The sequence below is a fragment of the Nannospalax galili genome, unplaced genomic scaffold (assembly GCF_000622305.1).
Source record: "Nannospalax galili isolate Female #2095 unplaced genomic scaffold, S.galili_v1.0 scaffold952, whole genome shotgun sequence".
Taxonomy (NCBI): Eukaryota; Metazoa; Chordata; class Mammalia; order Rodentia; family Spalacidae; genus Nannospalax; species Nannospalax galili.
Genome location: NW_008331504.1, coordinates 195,668 through 213,316, shown reverse-complemented (window position 1 = coordinate 213,316; position 17,649 = coordinate 195,668). Strand labels below are relative to the sequence as shown.

The 17,649-nt window shown below is 44.7% G+C and overlaps 1 protein-coding gene across 1 annotated transcript in view; it reads left to right on the top strand.

The window, feature by feature from the left end:
- Positions 1 to 2,924: 2,924 nt before the first annotated feature.
- The window catches only part of Znf184 (zinc finger protein 184), a 22,488-nt gene continuing 7,763 nt past the window's right edge, over positions 2,925 to 17,649 (top strand). The window contains exons 1-4 of the mRNA XM_008826630.3: positions 2,925 to 3,325; positions 8,965 to 9,032; positions 13,359 to 13,485; positions 14,300 to 14,395. Of these exons, the coding sequence (XP_008824852.1) occupies positions 3,319 to 3,325; positions 8,965 to 9,032; positions 13,359 to 13,485; positions 14,300 to 14,395 (298 nt within the window). The 5' untranslated portion in view covers positions 2,925 to 3,318. The remainder of the gene's footprint in view (positions 3,326 to 8,964; positions 9,033 to 13,358; positions 13,486 to 14,299; positions 14,396 to 17,649) is intronic.

The window sequence follows — 17,649 nt, the reverse complement described above, 5'->3', positions numbered from 1 at the left end:
GCACCGAAAGAGGTTTACAGAAAGGTAAAGAACACTGCACAACAGTGACGTTCTCCTTAGCAATTAACCGTGCTAAGCAGTGCTTGTCCCCTGCCCCAGTTCCCTGACCAAGTGGGATCTGTGTCACTTGTAATTTTCAATCCAGCATTCAAGTTCATAAACTACAAATTCTCTTTTCCACCCAACAAAACACAGTTCAACCAAATGTCTGCTAGTTTATCAAAAGGGTCACTACCTCTTAGGTTTCTAAGGCTCTGCCCTCCAATTGTGTGACATTCACAGAAGCACCTTTAACATTCGTGTTTTTTTACCTTAACAGGCTTTGGGGAGGGTCCAGGTTTCGACTTACTGAAAAATTGAGTGGCAAATAGTTTCAGTACACTTCTGTTGTGTGGCACTATTCCTAGGGAGACTTGAACAAATGTCTACTCGTCCCAGATAGACAGGCCAAAAGTAAAGACAGCACCAAAATCCAGCTTGGTGAACTGTGCTAGATAGGTCTGGGTGTCAATTTGACACACTTGAGTTGAGAGAGCCTCAGCTGGAGAACTGTCTCCATTGGATTGGCTGTGGCCGTGTCTGTGGGGTATTTTCTTGATTGCTGAGTGATATGGGAGGGCCCAGCCCACTGTGGGCTACTAGAATATCCACATATTCTAGTGTGTTCATTCATGAACTGTTGCTCTAAACAGATATGCAAATATTCTTTGGATGTAAGTTTTTGACTCCTTAGAGCCAATACCAAGGAGCGTTGGATCACAGCAAAGAGCATGACTAGTTTTACAAGAAATTACCAAGCTGTCCTCCAAAATGGCAGTTTCATTTTATATTCCTACATCAACACATGAGAGAGTTCCTGTTTTTCCACACCCTAGTCAGCATTTGGGGTCACTGTCCTAGACCTTGAACATTCTGATAACTGTATGATGGTTTCAACTTGTTTTATTGTGTTTACCTGCAAGTCTATGATGTGGAGTAAATCCTTATCTGGCATCTGTATATATCCTCTTTGGTGACATGCTCAAGTGGAGTCGCTGCCTCCTCCTCCTCCTCCTCCTCCTCCCCCTCCTCCTCCTCCTTTTCTAAATTGGATTGCTTGTTATTGGGGATTAAGAATGAGTTATTTATTTATTTTGGTGCTGGGGATCAAACCCAGGGCTAAGCACAAATTTGACCACTGAGCTATATACCTCTAAAGAATTCTCTTTATATTGTCGATGCAAGTACTTTAGTAGGCAAGTGTTTATTCCCAGTCTTTGGATTTTTCATTCTCATGAACACTCTATCCATGACAACACTATGCATTCTCTAAGGTGACCAGAGCTCTGTTATGCTTACTGACATCTGAGCTATCTCTAGAACTCATTGTCTATATTGCCTCCATCTCAAGACAATTTAATGAAAAAAGTTATACACCTCAAGAATCCTTCCAGCATCTACTTCTTATCAAATTCCAAAATTACTTTCCTGTTCCCAGGCATGTTTCTGCAGCACCCCATCCCCACGTCCGAACCCTGTTCCCAGGGTGGTGGTAACAAAAGTACCACAGATCGCTGGACTGACCAGTGGAGGGATTGGAAGAGGTTTATCTAAGGCCTTTTTAGTTCTGAAACTGATTTCTGAGGCTTTTATCAGATAACTTGGACGACATAAAATTCTGGGGTCACATGTTTTCCCGGGAAACTTTAGTTTTTCTTTTCCTCTCAGCTTCTTGTGTAACAAGAGAGCTAGAAGCATCGGACCTCAGCTCATAGTTTGCTCTAATTTTTCGGCTGTTGGACTTTCCCCTTCAACAGCATAAATCTAGATCTCCATGGAGTGTTTTCGTATGCAGCCTCTACTGGCGATAGAACCCTCTGCCTTGCACATGCCAGGCAGGCAGTACCATCGAGCCACATACATAGGCTGTGTTTTTGTCACTAAATATTTCATCTCATTACCAGAGAGATAAAGGAGCACTTGGGGCCAGACTACCAACACTCAAGTCCTAGCCTTCCCGTTTGCCGGCTACCTATGTAACCCTGAGCAAGTTACTCAACCTATTTGTTATTCAATTTCCTTTGATGTAAAGTAGGAAGAATTATGGAAAAGTATCTTTATTCAGTTGCTTTAAGAATTAACTTACTAGATGCAAGGCACTGGGTAGGCTGCCTGGTAGACCTGGTAGATGTTCAGAAACATCTGGTTTTTATCCGGTCTTTCCTTGGTGACTATTACGCACATGTTGGCTTTGCGTCCTCTGTCCTTCGACTTTACGATTGTTTCCTACTCAATTTCATTTTTCTTTTAAATCAGAGAGTACCCTGTAGTGTTCCTGCTCTTAAACCAGGTTCCGTTCCCGGAACCCACACAGTGGCTGACAACTGCCTGTAACTCCAGTTCCAGGGGATCTGACGCCCTCTTCTGGCCTCAGTGAGAATTGCACGCACGTAACATGCAGTAAAACATACACATGAAAAATAATAAAACATTAAGAAAAACAACATCCCCCCAAAACTCCACAGGTGCGTAACCCTGTATTTGTTACAATCCTTTCAGAAAGAGCAGTATGAAAGGGAGGTCTCATAACCGCAGCAATCCGACACAAACGCTTAGTGGGTGTAACTCCCGGGCCAGCCAGGAGGGACTTTAGCATTGGCGGAAACTTGGGTAATGTAGTTCAGCAACGTCGCGCGTTGCGTTCTGGGAACTGTAGTCCTTTGATCTCCTTGGTGCGGCCTCACGGGGGGGGCGTCATTCGACCGGAAGTGACCTCTGAAGGCGCCTGTGGGCGTGGCAAGAGGCGGGTGCTTGGCCGGTCTCACAACGTAGGCTGAGGTCTGGCGACCGCCCCACGCTTCTGGTCGCAAGATCCTGAGGCGCGGATCGCTGGACCTGGAGTGGAGTCCAGGGGTCGCCATGGCAACCGCCGGCGCCCAGCGTGTGACGTCACCCTGCGGGCCTGCGTGACGTGACCGGCGCGGGAGGAAGCCTGGCGCCCGGGAAGGGGGCGCGCCTCCTGAGCGGCGCGGGGCCGCGGGGTCCCGGAGGCTTTGTTCCTTTGTTTCGGCCTCCACCGGCCCTGCTCCCGGTGGCCCCGTCGCGTCAGGCCCTCGGCCGCGGGTCGCGGGGCGTCCGGGAGGAGGCGGTGCTGCGCTGCGGTGGGGTTCCAGTGGCCCCAGCCCCTCACCTCCCGGACACCTCCGGGCCCCCTCCCGGCACTCTCCCGGCCGGCCCCGGGCCGAGATCCCCTCCGAGGAGGCCGGACGACCGAGCTCCGGAGTGCGGCGCCTGCGGTGCTGGGACCCTGTGTCCAGGAGGGCGCGATGAGCTCCTGAGATGGCAGGTAACGAGGACCACCGGGCTGATCTGGGGGGGATCCGGGGAGACAATCGCGGGGAGACCCTGGGAAGAAGGACCGCCCGTCCCGGACTTCGGAGCACGAGAACGGGGAGCAACGGTCGGAACATCGAATCCTCCTGTGATTTCTCTTTTTGCATTTCATTCGGTCTTGTAGTCAGGGGGATGGAAATCCCTTGGTATTTGATCTCTTCAATGCAAAAACTATGCTTTGACATAGTCTGGGTACAGACATATTTTTCCGTTCCTTAGAAGTACCCAGCCTTGTAATTTATGTGTAGCTCTTAAATGGTCTCTTCCTTCCCTTTCCTGCCCTTACCCTTGAGTTCAGCGGTTCCAATGCCTCCTCCCCAGTCCTCTTCCAAGCAGTCTAGACTCATTTACTTTGATGAGATACCTCCAGACGTCTCTCATGTCTTTTCCTAGTTAGCATATTTCTTTAACCTGCAGTGCCTAAAACTAAAATAGCTCTTTAAATGTGCTTTTAAAAGTACCTGAAATATGGCATACTACCATTTGTGATTTGGGTTATGCTTTGGGTGTTTGGCATCAGGTTGAGTATCCTAATAAAAATAAGCAGTAATATATGGTAGATCCTCGATTTCCTTTTTAACATAGGCATTAGTGAATAGTATGTATACCATCCCTGTCGAGTGAAATAGCTGTTGTCATTAATGTCAGCAGTTGATGTTTATGGTTAAGTCTTTCAGCCAAGTGATCCAACCTGTCAGAATAATTATGGACCCTAGTTTAGTGTTTTAATCATTTCTAGCTCAGTGTCACTAGCAAACCGGATGAGTATTCCTTCTGTTGTTGCATTATGTATCAGGGTAAGGACATGTTGTGTCCCTGTGCTCTTCCCGACATGGTTCTTGTCTTTCCTTTCGTTAGGTGTCTGTGCCGTCAGGACTGCTCTAGCCTGTTGCCCCTCAGTCTTTCCTTTCGTTTGTTAATTAAAAGTCTTAGTATTGGTGGTGTTCATGTAGTGCAAGCTGCAGCTCACGTTTCTGCTGTCCTCCCTCTGGTGTCCTCCTTTCCTTACTCCTGTCCCGTGCTCCCAATCCTCCTCCTATCTTCTTGTTTCCCTGAATGCTAAGTTGCCTAGAATTAAATTGGCCTGGTCTTTGCTTTTTTCTGTGTTGGGACTTCTCGAAGTTTTATGATAGACTCACTCTTCCTGAGCTGCAGCCTGTAACTGTGATGACATTTGGACTCACCAAGGTTTGCTCAGTGCTGGTTTGCAAGACTGTTACTGTCACTTCTTCAGAGTGTCTGTTACTTGGAACCAAAAGCATCTTACCTGAGACTTTGTTTCTTGATTCTGTCTTCTGTGGTTTGTGACCAACTCTGCCTGTGCGTTTCCTTCTAACCCTTTCACTTTGTTGGGCTTTTGGGGACAGTGTCTCCTTGTAGCCCCAGCTGGCCTGGAGCTTAACCTGAAGAATGTCAAAGCGACAGTTTTTTTTCCCTCAAGATTTCTGTTAAAGTACAGTTTTTTGTTGTTGTTGTTGCTGATCAAAATTGAGAATAATTGTTCCATTTATTGCTTGCTCTGCTTTGGAAGCATTGTACCATTAAGGTAATCATAAAGTCTCCAATCAGACATTTTTGTTTGTTTGAGACAGGGTCTCTCTGTAGCCCCAACTGGCCTTGAACTCATGGAGATCCACCTGCCTCTGCCTCCTGAGTGCCTGCCGGGGTTAAAGGCACCACGCCTGGCTGCTCAGACATTCTTTAAAAAACAGTGGAACAAACCAAAGCAAGGCTGGTGATCAGCTCTGTGTTGTTTGCTTTGGTTTTGATACTGGGCTAGTTAATACCTCATGCCTCCAATTCAAATGTCCATAGACACCTTCCTCTGCTAGTCTTTCTGTATTTATTAAACTCCAAAGGGGAGGGAATTCCTCTCCTCTGGATCCATGGAAACAGCTAGTTCCTGTTTGCTTTTCCTCACCTTTATCAAGAGAGTAGTGGAAGGTATGTTTGTGATATTCTTGTCTCTACACATCTTACAGCTGCAGAGGTAGAGCCCAGAGACAACAGGGCTTTGCTTAGTTCTCTGTAATCACCTTTGCTTGTGAAAGTCAGGCTTCTGCCCGAGAGCAAAGTTTGTTTTCATTTTGTTTATTGAGGTTTAAGTTGTATATAGTTAAGTACATAAATATTAAATGTGCAGAGTCCAGCTTGTTTCTTTTTTTCCATTTCCTTTTTAGTTAATTTTTCTTTTTTTGGTCTTTTTGAGATAGGGTCTTCCTGTAGCCCCAGCTGGGCTGGCCTCGAACAGAGAGATTCACCTGCCTCTGCCTCCCAAGTGTTGTGCCACCACGCCCGGCCTTTTAGTTACTTTTTAAATGAGGTTTTTAGCTTAGCATACAAAGTAATGGGTTTCATCTTTATCCCTAGGTATCGTTATACTTCCTGTTCGTTTCCCATTTTCATTGCCCTCCTCTGTCGTCCGCCCCAGCTAGTGTCCGTCCTTGTGTCGTGTCCCCCCTCCCCTCCCCGCAGCGAGTGTTCCTTTTTGTTCCCTGTTACACCCGTTCCATTATGCTTTAAGATCTCTTCTCCCATCTCATGTTCCTCTTTCCTGCTTCATGGCCTGCACACATACGTGTAAGTATACACATGCACACACACACAATCTTTAAATTTAGGGTCTGCATATGAAAAAATGTGACATTTGTCTTCCTGAGTCTGGCTTATTTAACGTAATGGTTTTCCTACTGATATCAGGACTTGTTTTTTCTTTACAGTCATATAAAATTATATTGTATATATGAACCAGATTTTCTTTATCCGTTCATCTGTTGATGTGCATCTAGGCTGGGTCCATTTCCTGCTATTATGCATGTAGGTGTAAGCTTGGACGAGCAGTATTTCTGTGGTATGTGACTTAAAGTCTTCCTGGTATGTTACCAAGAGTGTTATAGTTGGGTCATCTGGTAGTTCTGTTTTCAGGGTTTTGAGAACTCTCCATTCTGATTTCCATAGCGGCTGTACCAGTTTACATTCCCACCAGCAGTGATGAGGGTTCTTCTCTCCCTACATCATTTTTCTTTTATTAAAAAAGGTATTTACCCAGCACTTGGGAGGCAGAGGCAGGTGGATCTCTGTGAGTTCAAGGCCAGCCTGGTCTTGAACATAGCAAGTTCCAGGCTAGCTGGGGCTTCAGGGAGACCCTGTCTCAAAAAGACCAAAAAAAGTATTTATTTATTTATATGTATATGAGTGTTTTGCCTGCATGTATGTAAGTGTACCCATGTCATGCAGTGCCCATGGAGGTCAGAAGAAGGTGTTGGATCCCCTGGAACTGGAGTTAAGGTTGTTAGCTGTCATGTGGGTGCTGGCACTGGAATCCAGGTCTTCCGCAAGAGCAGCCAGTGCTCTTAGCCACTGAGCCATGGCTCCAGCCTCCAGCCCTTGTTTTCTGATGATAGCCTGGGCTGAGGTAGAATCTCAAAGCAGTTTTAGTCTGTATTTCCCTGTTGGCTAAGGTTGTTGAGCACTTTTTCAAAGATTTATTGGCTATTTGTATTTCTACTTCCCTAAACTGTCCATTCAGTTCATTTGCCCATTTATTAGGGGGGATTTGGGGGTTGGTTTTTTTGTGCCTTATGTTTTTTTTCCTGGCCTGGAACCTACTGTGGAGACCAGGCTGACCTCAGTCTCAAAGAGATCTGCCTTTCTGTTCCTGCTGAGAGCTGGGATTAAAGGCATGCACCACCACGTTGGACTTGATTTGAGGGGCTTGTTGTATAATTTTTGCAGTCCTTTATATGTGCCCAATAGTAATCCCTTGTCTGATGTGTAGTTGACAAAGATTATTTTTCCCCACTCTATAGACCGTTTCTTTACTCTGGTGATTGTTTCCTTTGCTCTGTTGAAGCTTTTTAATTTCATGTGATTTGTCAATTCTTGGGATTATTTTGGTTTTTTTTTGTTTTTGTTTTTGTTTTTGGTCTTTCTGAGACAGGATCTCCCTGTAGCCCCAGCTGGCTTGGAACTTGCTGTGTAGACCAGCTGGCCCTGAACTCACAAAGCTCTGTCTGCCTCTGACTCCCAAATCCTGGAATTAAAGGTGTGCTCAGGATTATTTTATATATATATATATATATATATATGTCCTAGTATATTATTTTATATATAGCCTAGTATAACAACACCCACATTAATACATAAGAGTGCTTCATTCTAACTTTTTTTTTCCTTCTATATTTTATTTTGAGACAGGGACTCAGTAAGTTGCCCAGGCTGACCCTGAACTCACTGCTGAAGCTAAACTCCTGCCTCAGTTTTCTCAATAGCTAAAATTACAGACCTGCACCATCCAGCCTTCTATGACACAAAGTGTTTCGAAAGCCCCAAATTCTGTATTGTGTCCTTGCTCAGTAAGTAATCCCTTCAGAGATGACTTAGGTCTCTGTAGGCTACTTGGCCTGCTTTTGAACTTCGTATGAACCATGTCACTTCATGTGACTGAGTCTCATGGTATGTTCCTTTAGTGTCTGCATACCTTACAGCGCAACACAGTTGTTAGTTGTGTTAGTAATTCATTGTTATATGTCTTAGAACAACATTCTATTTGTGAATATAATGGGACATATCCATTTTCCTGTTGAAGACTTGGGTTGTTTTAAGTTACTGTGAATAGGGGTTGGAGAGGTGTCTCAGTGGTTAAGTGCACTGGCTGCTCTTGGAGAGGACCTGGGTTTGATTCCCAGTACCCACCCAGTTACCTTCAGTAACTCTACTCCAGGGTATTCAACACCCTCTTCTGACCTCCATGGCCATTCATTGCACGACATGGGTGCACTTATATACGTGTAGGCAAAACACACACATAAAAATAAATAAGTTAAAAAAAAGTAGATACTGTGAATAAACCTGTGAATGTACAAGTCTCTGGGCACAGGCGTGAAGTTGCTGAGTCATCGTGTAGACCTGTGTAGCTCTGAGCTCCTGAGCAGTTTTCCCGAATGCTTGCTCAAGTTACATTTATGCACAAGAGTTCTGATTGCTCTGCAACTGTATTGACCATGTCTTTTTAATTTACATTCTAGCTGGTAAGTAATTAGCATTTATTATGATATTTAACTTGTTTTTATAACAAAGTTTTCAAAAGGCCTGTGGAAGCTTTTGGAAAGTCCTCTAGTTATGTTTTATGTGTGGTAGAGAAAAGGCCTTACTTGATGAGGCCCATAGATTTCTTTGTATGAACCATGTGATTAGTTAAATGTCAGGAGACAAAGCTGAATATCAAAGCAATGCTTTTGTGTCCTGAGCCCACGAGGAGGGCACAGAGGTCCCGGTTATAGCTGTTTTTAGGTAGGGGAATTTTGAAATATAAAGGAAGAGAGACAGGGCTGAGTGTGGTGGTGCAATGCCTTTATTCCCAGCACTGGGGCGGGGGGGGGGGGGATTGGGGGAGGGGAAAGGGGCAGGTGGATGTCTCCAAGTTCAAGGCCAGCTTGGTCTACATAGTGAGTTTGGCAGCCAGGACTACACAGTGAGACAGGTCTCAAAAAACAGGAAGGGACATAGTTTTTGGTATTTCAAATAGAAAAGTTTCTGGATTTCTGGGAAGAGAACATCTGGTCAGATTCACCATGCTTCTCTCCTCCTTAGGTCTGTCCGCACCAGACTCTGCCTGCCTCCAGGAGGGACGTCCCCTACTCCCATTGGCTAATTTTCAGGTAAGTTGAGATCTCCTGAAATGATATGTCATTTTTCAGAGTAGGGTGTCCTTTGCTATGAGGTATTGTTTATCTAGAATCCAGTGTTGACAAGTTATTCTGAACTTTCCCTGCCCTGAATTGCATTTTAATGAGTCTTGAGGATCCGGACTCAGGTCCTCGTTTGCATGGCATCTCCCCAACACCTCCTTTTACCTTTTTACACAGAAAATACATTCCTAATAATTTCTTATGTTTTTGTCTGCTAATTCCAGCTTCTTTGTTAGTTTTGGGTTGGTTTCCATTGATAATTTTTCCTCATGATTCCTTATGATTTGTATTTTCTTGAACACTTTATGTACTTTGAGATACTGTGTAGTCTCTGAATACTTGATGAGCTTTGATTAGTGGCAGTATATTGAGTTTAATCTTATTCTACATATTTTTATATTCCTATAAAATATTTTTATTTTATTATTTATTGTGTGTGTGTGTGTGCGTGTGTGTCTGTGTATGTGTGTGTGTGTGTGTGTGTGTGTGTGGTGTGTCTGTGTGTCTGTGTATGTGTGTGTGTGTGTGTGTGTGTGTGTGTGCGCGCGCACTTGCATGTGAAAGTCACCAGCACCTTTTGGGAGTTGGTTGCCTCTTTCCACTGTGGGTTCAGAGAATCGCCTCAGGTTGGCAGGCTTGCGTGGCAGGCACTGGACCTGCTGAACTATCTCACCAGTATTTACATTCCTGAAAATACTCTTGAACCTCGCTCTGAGATGCCGTTAAGTTACTAGGAACATTGGCTTCCTCTCATTCCTTTTAAAGTTTAAGAGACCAGCACAGTTTTTAGTAACATTTACACATTCCACCCAGTGCGTCATGAGCTACAGAGGTTTTCACTGGGTACAAATGGTTCAGCTGTGTTTTCAGCCCTTCCTAGTGCTGCTGCTGGTCTCTTGAACCTCAGGGATGATTCCTTCTCTGCTGAGTGCACTCTCGTCTAGCCATATCCTGGTTGGCACTTTGCTGAATACTTGGGATTTCTGCAGTTTTTCTCTAGTCTCCTGAGGACTTGGTTACCTTGACTTCATCGACCTCTCGTTCTGCCTCTTCGTTTCAGAATTACTGCTGGGCTCTTTGGAGTTTCTGCCCCGCTGCACCACTGCTTGGAGCTGTTGGAGGTCTCACCTTAGTTGATTTTGAAGGATTTCTGTACATCATTAACTGAGATTCTGTATTGGAAACAGCTGTTTTGTCTGGAGTTTTTTGGTTATTTCATATAGGGAGTAAATCCAGTTCTTGTTAATCCCATCTTGGCCACAGCTTGGTCCTACTGACACTGTATTTTTGTTTTGAGTCAGAGTCTCCCCATGTAGCTCTGGCTGGCCTGGAGCTCGCTCCATAGACCAGGCTGGCCTCAAACTCTCAGAGGTTCACCTGCCTCTGCCTTCTGAGTACTGGGATTAATGGTGTATTCCACCATGCCTGGCTAACGTTGATTTTTCTTTTTTTAAAAACATTTTACTACATTTATTTATGTGTATGCACATGTGTGTGGAGGTCAGAAGACAACTTTTGGGAGTCAGTTCTTTCTTTCCACCCTGTGGATTCCAGGAATTAAACTCAGGTTGGCAGGCTTGGTGGCAAGTGCTTTTGCCTGCTGAGCTATCTTAGCAACCTGATAGTTGATTTTTTAACTGTAAGGTTTATCAGGACTGATCGAATGTAGCATTTCTACTTGCCATTAGCTCTGCAGTCTGCTGGAGTGACTCACATGATGCAGCATCTCTCATGGCTGCAGTGACAGCAGCTACACAGCACGAAGCAGAAGGACTGTGTTCATAGCAGAGCGCAGCGAGGCAGGCGCCTTTCTTCCTTCTGTGAGGCAGACACACTTCCTCTCTAGCTGCAGTCTTCAGAGGTGTGGGGAAGACTTGCTCAGGAGTTGTTTTTGGAGTCCAGAGCTCTTGAAGGAAATTGATCTCATTGTCCTGTATCTGTCATTTGAGGATTGTATTACAGACCTCACGAGAGATACCAGGTGCACATCATAAACTTTCATGTTTACTTTAAAGATTTATTTACATGTGTATGCATGTGGGCCCGAGTATAAGCGTGTGCACTACGTGCATTCAGGTGCCCTTGGAGGTTAGCAGAGATCCCCTGGAACTAGATTTACAGGCAGTTGTGAGACAGTTGTAAGCCACTCAATGTAGGTGCTCTCAAGAGCAGCAGGTGCCCTTTCTGCTGAGCCATTTCTCCAGCTCCACATTTATTTGTATTTATTTGTTTGTTTATTATTATTTATTGAGACTAGGTCTTACTGTGTAGCCCTGACTGGCCTGGAACTCGCTATGTAGACCAGCCTAGCCTCAAACTCAGAGAGCTGCCTGCCTCTGGGTCCTGACTGCTGGGTTCAAAGGCATGTACCACCACACCTGGCCATATTTATTGTTTAAATTATATGTATTTTTTGGGTATGTGTGTGGGTATGTGCACATGAGTGCAAGTGTCCAAGGAGGCCAGAGGCATGGGATCCTCCTGGAGACAGAATTCCAGGAGCTTGTGAGCCACCCGATATAGGTGCTGAGAACCGAACTTGGGTCCTCTGCAGCAAACAGTCTGGCATGGCTGTCCCAGTGCGCCACACACAGAAGACCCAGTATTAAGTAGGGACTGTGTAAACATTCCGAGGTTTACTTTTCAGAGCTTAAGGGTCAGAAGCATGGATTCCGGCATCCTTGGAATGTATCAGGGAGTCCTTCCTCACAAGCTAGACTTACCCTGCCCCTTATTTGTTCTGGAGCTGTCTGTGGGAGCCAGTTGTGCACAACTCTTCTGAACTCTGCATTCGGTTATGTCACATTGGTGACAGTGTTGCTGTCGAGCTCCTGCTTATGTTAGACTGTTGGAACTCCTGCTCCATGCAGCTCTCCTTCACCTCTCCAGATTCACTTCAGGAGCTGTAAGCTGTGGCTTTTGTCCTCTTGGTTTAGGAAGACCACTGCTTTGCCAGGGTTCTGTCTTCTTGCTCTGCAGTCTGTGAACAGTGTTTCCGGCAGAACACTTAGAGGGTTGGGAGCTCTTGGTAGTGTTTCCCGTCCCCAAACACCTGTCTCACTTCTCTGGCGCTCGCTCTTCAGAATATAGAAACACTTGTTTCAGATAAGTTGTTCAATGTTACTTCTACAGTGGGAGACAGTCCAGTTGCTGTGATGGTTAGAACTTAAGTCCCCATGGTTTTATATAGCTGTCATTTTAGTTTATTTTAGAAATAGAAACAGTTTATCAAGTTTTACTTTATTATTTTTAACTATGTGTATGTGTGCTTATGTGTGTGTGCACTTGAGTGCAGTGCTTGAGTTACAAGCTGCTGTGAGCTGCTTGATGTGGGTGCTGGGAATCAAACTCAGGTTCTCTGGAAGAGCAGTGTGTGCTCTTAACAATTGAACCATTTTTCCAGCCCAGCTATCATTTTAAAACAAAGTTTATGCTCACTCAATGTCAAACATATAGGAGATAAGGAGCAGGGGGTGTCTCTTACTCCCACTACCCAGGCCCACCAACTACATTTGGTTGAGTGTTCTTTCAGGTCCCTTTCTGTGTGTCTGCATGTGAGCTTCTCTCTATAAAAACAGGGTCATACACTGCATACTCTATTTAGTCTGTGTTGATAATACAGAGATTTCTTAATTCAAAAGTGATGACACCCTGTGAGATCGAGGTCAGCCTGGTCTGCATAGTGTGTTCTGAGCCAGCTAGGACTACAAGGAGACCCTGTCTCATAAAACAAACAAAATGATGACTAATGAAGTGTTCTAGCACCGACAGATCTCATATTCTCTAACCACTCGACTATCAGTGCTCGTGACTGTTTTCCTTCTACATAAGTGGTATAACGGTGCTTGTACATAAGTCTCTACCCTGAGGTGTTGCTAAGGATGCATTCTGTAAGCTGTTAAGAGTTGAATGGGATACGCATATTAAGTTTTGATAGATCCTGTCAGTGTTCCCCATACAGATGGAATTTGGGTCCTGGTCTCACCACAGTACACGTGAGCACTCCTCAGTGTCAGCCAGCCTGTTACCTCAGTGTTCTGTAGTAGTTACAGTGGAGCCCTTTCATCTTTTCAGTAACAGTCTCACTATGTCCCCTACCTGGCCTGGAACTTGTAGACCAGGCTGGCCTTGATCTCACAGAGATCACCTGCCTCTACCTGCTGAGCACTGGTATTAAAGGCTTGCACCACCATCCCTGGTTATCATTTTTAAATAGTTAATCATGCCTTGCTTCTGCGGGTATTGCTGACTTTACTCATTTCCTGAGACTAAACAGAAAAATACTTGACATTTCAGGAATCTGTGACCTTCAAGGATGTGGTCGTGAATTTCACCCAGGAAGAATGGAAACACCTGGATCCTACACAGAGAGATTTGTTCAGAGATGTGACACTGGAAAATTATACACACCTGGTCTCCATAGGTAAGTTAAGATCGAGGTGTGGGGGAGGGAGGGTACACACCTGGTCTTTGTGGGTAAGTGTGACCTCCAGTTCAGGTTGAGGTATGGAGAGGAACATTCTGTCTTGTGCTTGGATGTCACTGACCTTTAAGTTTAGGAACCAGCAGTTTCTAAATTTGAGTTTCTACTCTTTTTTTTTTTTTTCTTTTCTTTTTTCTTTTTATTTTTTCTTTTATTTTTTTGGTGTGACGCTGGAAAATTATACACACCTGGTCTCTATAGGTAAGTTAAGATCGGGGTGTGGGGGAGGGAGGGTACACACCTGGTCTTTGTGGGTAAGTATGACCTCCAGTTCAGGTTGGGGTATGGAGAGAAACATTCTGTCTTGTGCTTGGATGTCACTGACCTTTAAGTGTAGGAACCAGCAATTTCTAAATTTGAGTTTCTACCCTTTTCTTTTTTCTTTTCTTTTATTTTTTTGGTCTTTTTTGAGACAGGGTCTCCTTGTAGCCCCAACTGGCCTGGAACTCAGTATGTAGACCAGGCTGGCCTCGAACTCACAGAGATCTACTTGCTTCAGCTTCCCGAGTGCTGAGATTAAAGGTGTGCACCACCACATCCGGCTGAGTTTCTACTCTTAATAAGTAGAGCAATAAACTAACAATTTCCCTATTCCTAGACCAGCTTCTAAGTCATTGCCTATTTGTGGGCGATGACATGCTGTCCTCTCCGTCAGATCTGTCTCAAGTATTTTCAGACACAGAGTGGTGAGACTAAGTTCTGGTATGATCCTATTTCCTTATTGCAGACAGATTTTTTTTCTGCCTCTGAGCAGGACTCCAGGTTTCCAAACCGGATGTGATTTCCCAGCTCGAGCAAGGGACAGAGCCATGGATTGAGGAGCCATGCATTCCTGTCAGTGCCTTGGCAGGTAAGTAGTGTGTGGCAGCAGATGACCTCACCCCAGCTGCCAGCCTGTAGCCAGAGTGAGTGTGCACACTGCTCTTCAGTGTCTTCTGGAGAGATGAGCACCATCTGTTCTGTCCTGTCACAGACCATCGCAGTGTGTGTTCTGTGCACGCTCCATTTAGACCAAACCTCGCTGTGTGTGTTCTGTGCACGACTCATTTAGACCACTGCAGTGTGTGTTCTGCGCACGCTCCATTTAGACCATCGCAGTGTGTGTTCTGCGCACGCTCCATTTAGACCAAACATCGCAGTGTGTGTTCTGTGCACGCTCCATTTAGACCACCGCAGTGTGTGTTCTGCGCACGCTCCATTTAGACCATCGCAGTGTGTGTTCTGCGCACGCTCCATTTAGACCAAACATCGCAGTGTGTGTTCTGTGCACACTCCATTTAGACCACCGCAGTGTGTGTTCTGTGCACGCTCCATTTAGACCACCGCAGTGTGTGTTCTGTGCACACTCCATTTAGACCACTGCAGTGTGTGTTCTGTGCACGCTCCATTTAGACCACTGCAGTGTGTGTTCTGTGCACGCTCCATTTAGGCCACCGCAGTGTGTGTTCTGTGCACACTCCATTTAGACCACCGCAGTGTGTGTTCTGTGCACGCTCCATTTAGACCATCACACTGTGCCTTCTGCATATGCTCCATTTAGACAACTGCAGTGTGTGTTCTGCGTACGCTCCATTTAGAGCAGGCTCACTCTTCCTGGTGGTTGTGAAGCAGACCTCTGAACCTGGACTCTAGATTCTGCCTCTCCCGCTTCCCTTTGACTTTGGTCTCATGATTGTCCAGCCTTCCTGTTTTGGATCTGTGAGTTCCATCTGTTACCATCAAACAAATGCATGGCTGTATCTCTCTGGCTATAATTCAGTCTCTTTTCTTTGTTCAAACTTAACACAAGTGTGTTCTGCCTCTGTGTTTTATTTATTTATTTTTCTGTTTCTTTGAGACACGGTCTCCCTGTAGCCCCAGCTGGCCTCACAATGTAGACCAGGCTGCCTTGAACTCACAGAGATCCTCCTGGCTCTGTCTCCCAAGTGCCAGGATTAAAGGCGTTGGTGAGTTCTCTTCATTTGGGCCTGTGTTCCCTAGTGCTAGCTAGCAGGGAAGCTAACTGCAGTAACAGCTGAGATTAGACAGCAAGACCTTTGTGTACTGTGGTAGGAAATGGTTGTGTACTTGTGTCTGGAGTAAGGTTCAGAGACAGTCACATTAGGACACTGATAGTAGAGCTAATGGTGTCAATAATTAAAAATGAAATGAGCAGGCAGTGAGAAAAAAAGGAAAGATGAAGTAGGAATGAGGACGTGTGGTTAGAGGTCGGAGAAAAGTGTCATGGGGTGGGAGCAGGAGCAGAGGACACAGGACAGGTAAGAAAGCCTGTTTGGAGAAGATAGATGCTAAACACAGAACCATTAAAAGTACAAAACTATGAATAAAACCATATAAAAATTAGACATAAAATGAAATAGAACATATTATAATCTCAGTGTTTCTTTTTTTCCCCTACTGATTTTTGTCCAATTTCTGGTCACCTCTCTGCAGCCTGGACAGTCTCTCTCCAGCTTGCTCTTGTAGCACCCGTGACCAGGGAAGGAGAATACCTCCCTGGCACCCACCACTTAACACCCACCCAGTGTGAGCAATGTGTGGCACAACTTGACTCAAGACTTCTTTTTCCTTTTTCTTACAAGAATAGGTTTTATTGTTTGGTTTGGTTTGGGTTGGGTTTTTTTTGGTCTTTTTGAGACAAGGTCTTCCTGTAGTGTCAGCTGGCCTGGAACTCACAGAGATCCACCTGCCTCTGCCTCTCGAGTGCTGGAACTACAGGCTGCGCCACCACGCAAGAATAGGTTCTATTGTTTTTTTATTCTGACTCTTTCATCCAGATACAAAAGTAGTTTCTTAACATTTGATTTTTTTTTGTTGCTGTTTTTGCAACATTTTTGTTTTATGTGTATGAGTTTTGCCTGCAGATATGTAAGTGCACCACATCTGTACAATGCCTGTGGAGGCCAAATAGGGTGTTGGATCCCTTGGAACTGGAGTTGTTAGCCATCATGTGGATGCTTGGAACCAAGTCCAGGTCCTCTGAAAGAGCAGCCAGTGCTCTTAGCCACTGAGCCATCTCTCTAGCCCTTTTTTATTTTATGAGACGGGGTTTTACTGTATAGTCTGGCAGGCTTCAAACTCACAGAGATCCACCTGCCTCTGCTGGAATTAAAGTCATGTGCCACCACATTATATATGTTTGTTTTTGTTTTGTTTTGTTTTGTTTTGTTTGATATTCCTGTAGCCCCAACTGGCCTGGAACTCATGATGTAGACCAGATCTCACATAGATACGCCTGCCTCTACCTCCAAGAGTGCTGGGGTTAAAAGCATGTACAACTGTGCCTGGCCACATTCAATGTTTTTAATAGTGTTCTTTTGTTAAGAATGTTCTGTGATGGCACATGCCTTTAAGCCCAGCACTTGGAGGCAGAGGCAGGTGGATCTCTGTGAGATCAAAACCAACCTGGTCTACCTAGTGAGTTCCAGGTCAGCTGGGGCTTCAGGGAGACCCTGTCTCAAAAAGACCAAAAAAAAAAGAATGTTCAAAGGAGGGACTGGAGAAATGGCTCAGCGGTTAAGAGCACTGGCTGCTCTTGGAGAGGACTCGGATTCAGTTCCCAGCACCCACACGTTGGCTAACAACCATCCGTAACTCCAGTTCCAGGGGATCCAATGCCCTTTTCTGACTTCTCGGGCATTACACGACAGGAGTGTGCTTACATACAGGCAATGCACTTATACACATAAAATAAAAATAATAAATAAAATATTTAACAAATGTTCTAAGGAAAAAGAAGTGAAATTTAAAATAATGCATGTAGTATGTATTTTCATGTGCGTCTTGTTCTGGAAAATGAAAGCTGATGTGCAAAACTGAGGAAACTGTGGAAGGGAGAATTTTTTGTTAGTTTATGCAAAGGAGACTAAACTTTTTATCAAAAAGAGTAAACTTTTTATCATAATTTACCTTTTCATTGCTCTACTTTGTTTCTTAAATACGCACACACGAAAATGGGTACACAAACGCATGCATGCAAGTGCAGCAAGCATATGCACTTTAAAAAAATTGATCAACTGCTCACAATAAATAGGTTGTGTTTGTTGTATTCCAACTACTAGCTGTACAAAGCTATATAAATATGAGTTTCAAAAATCCAGACTT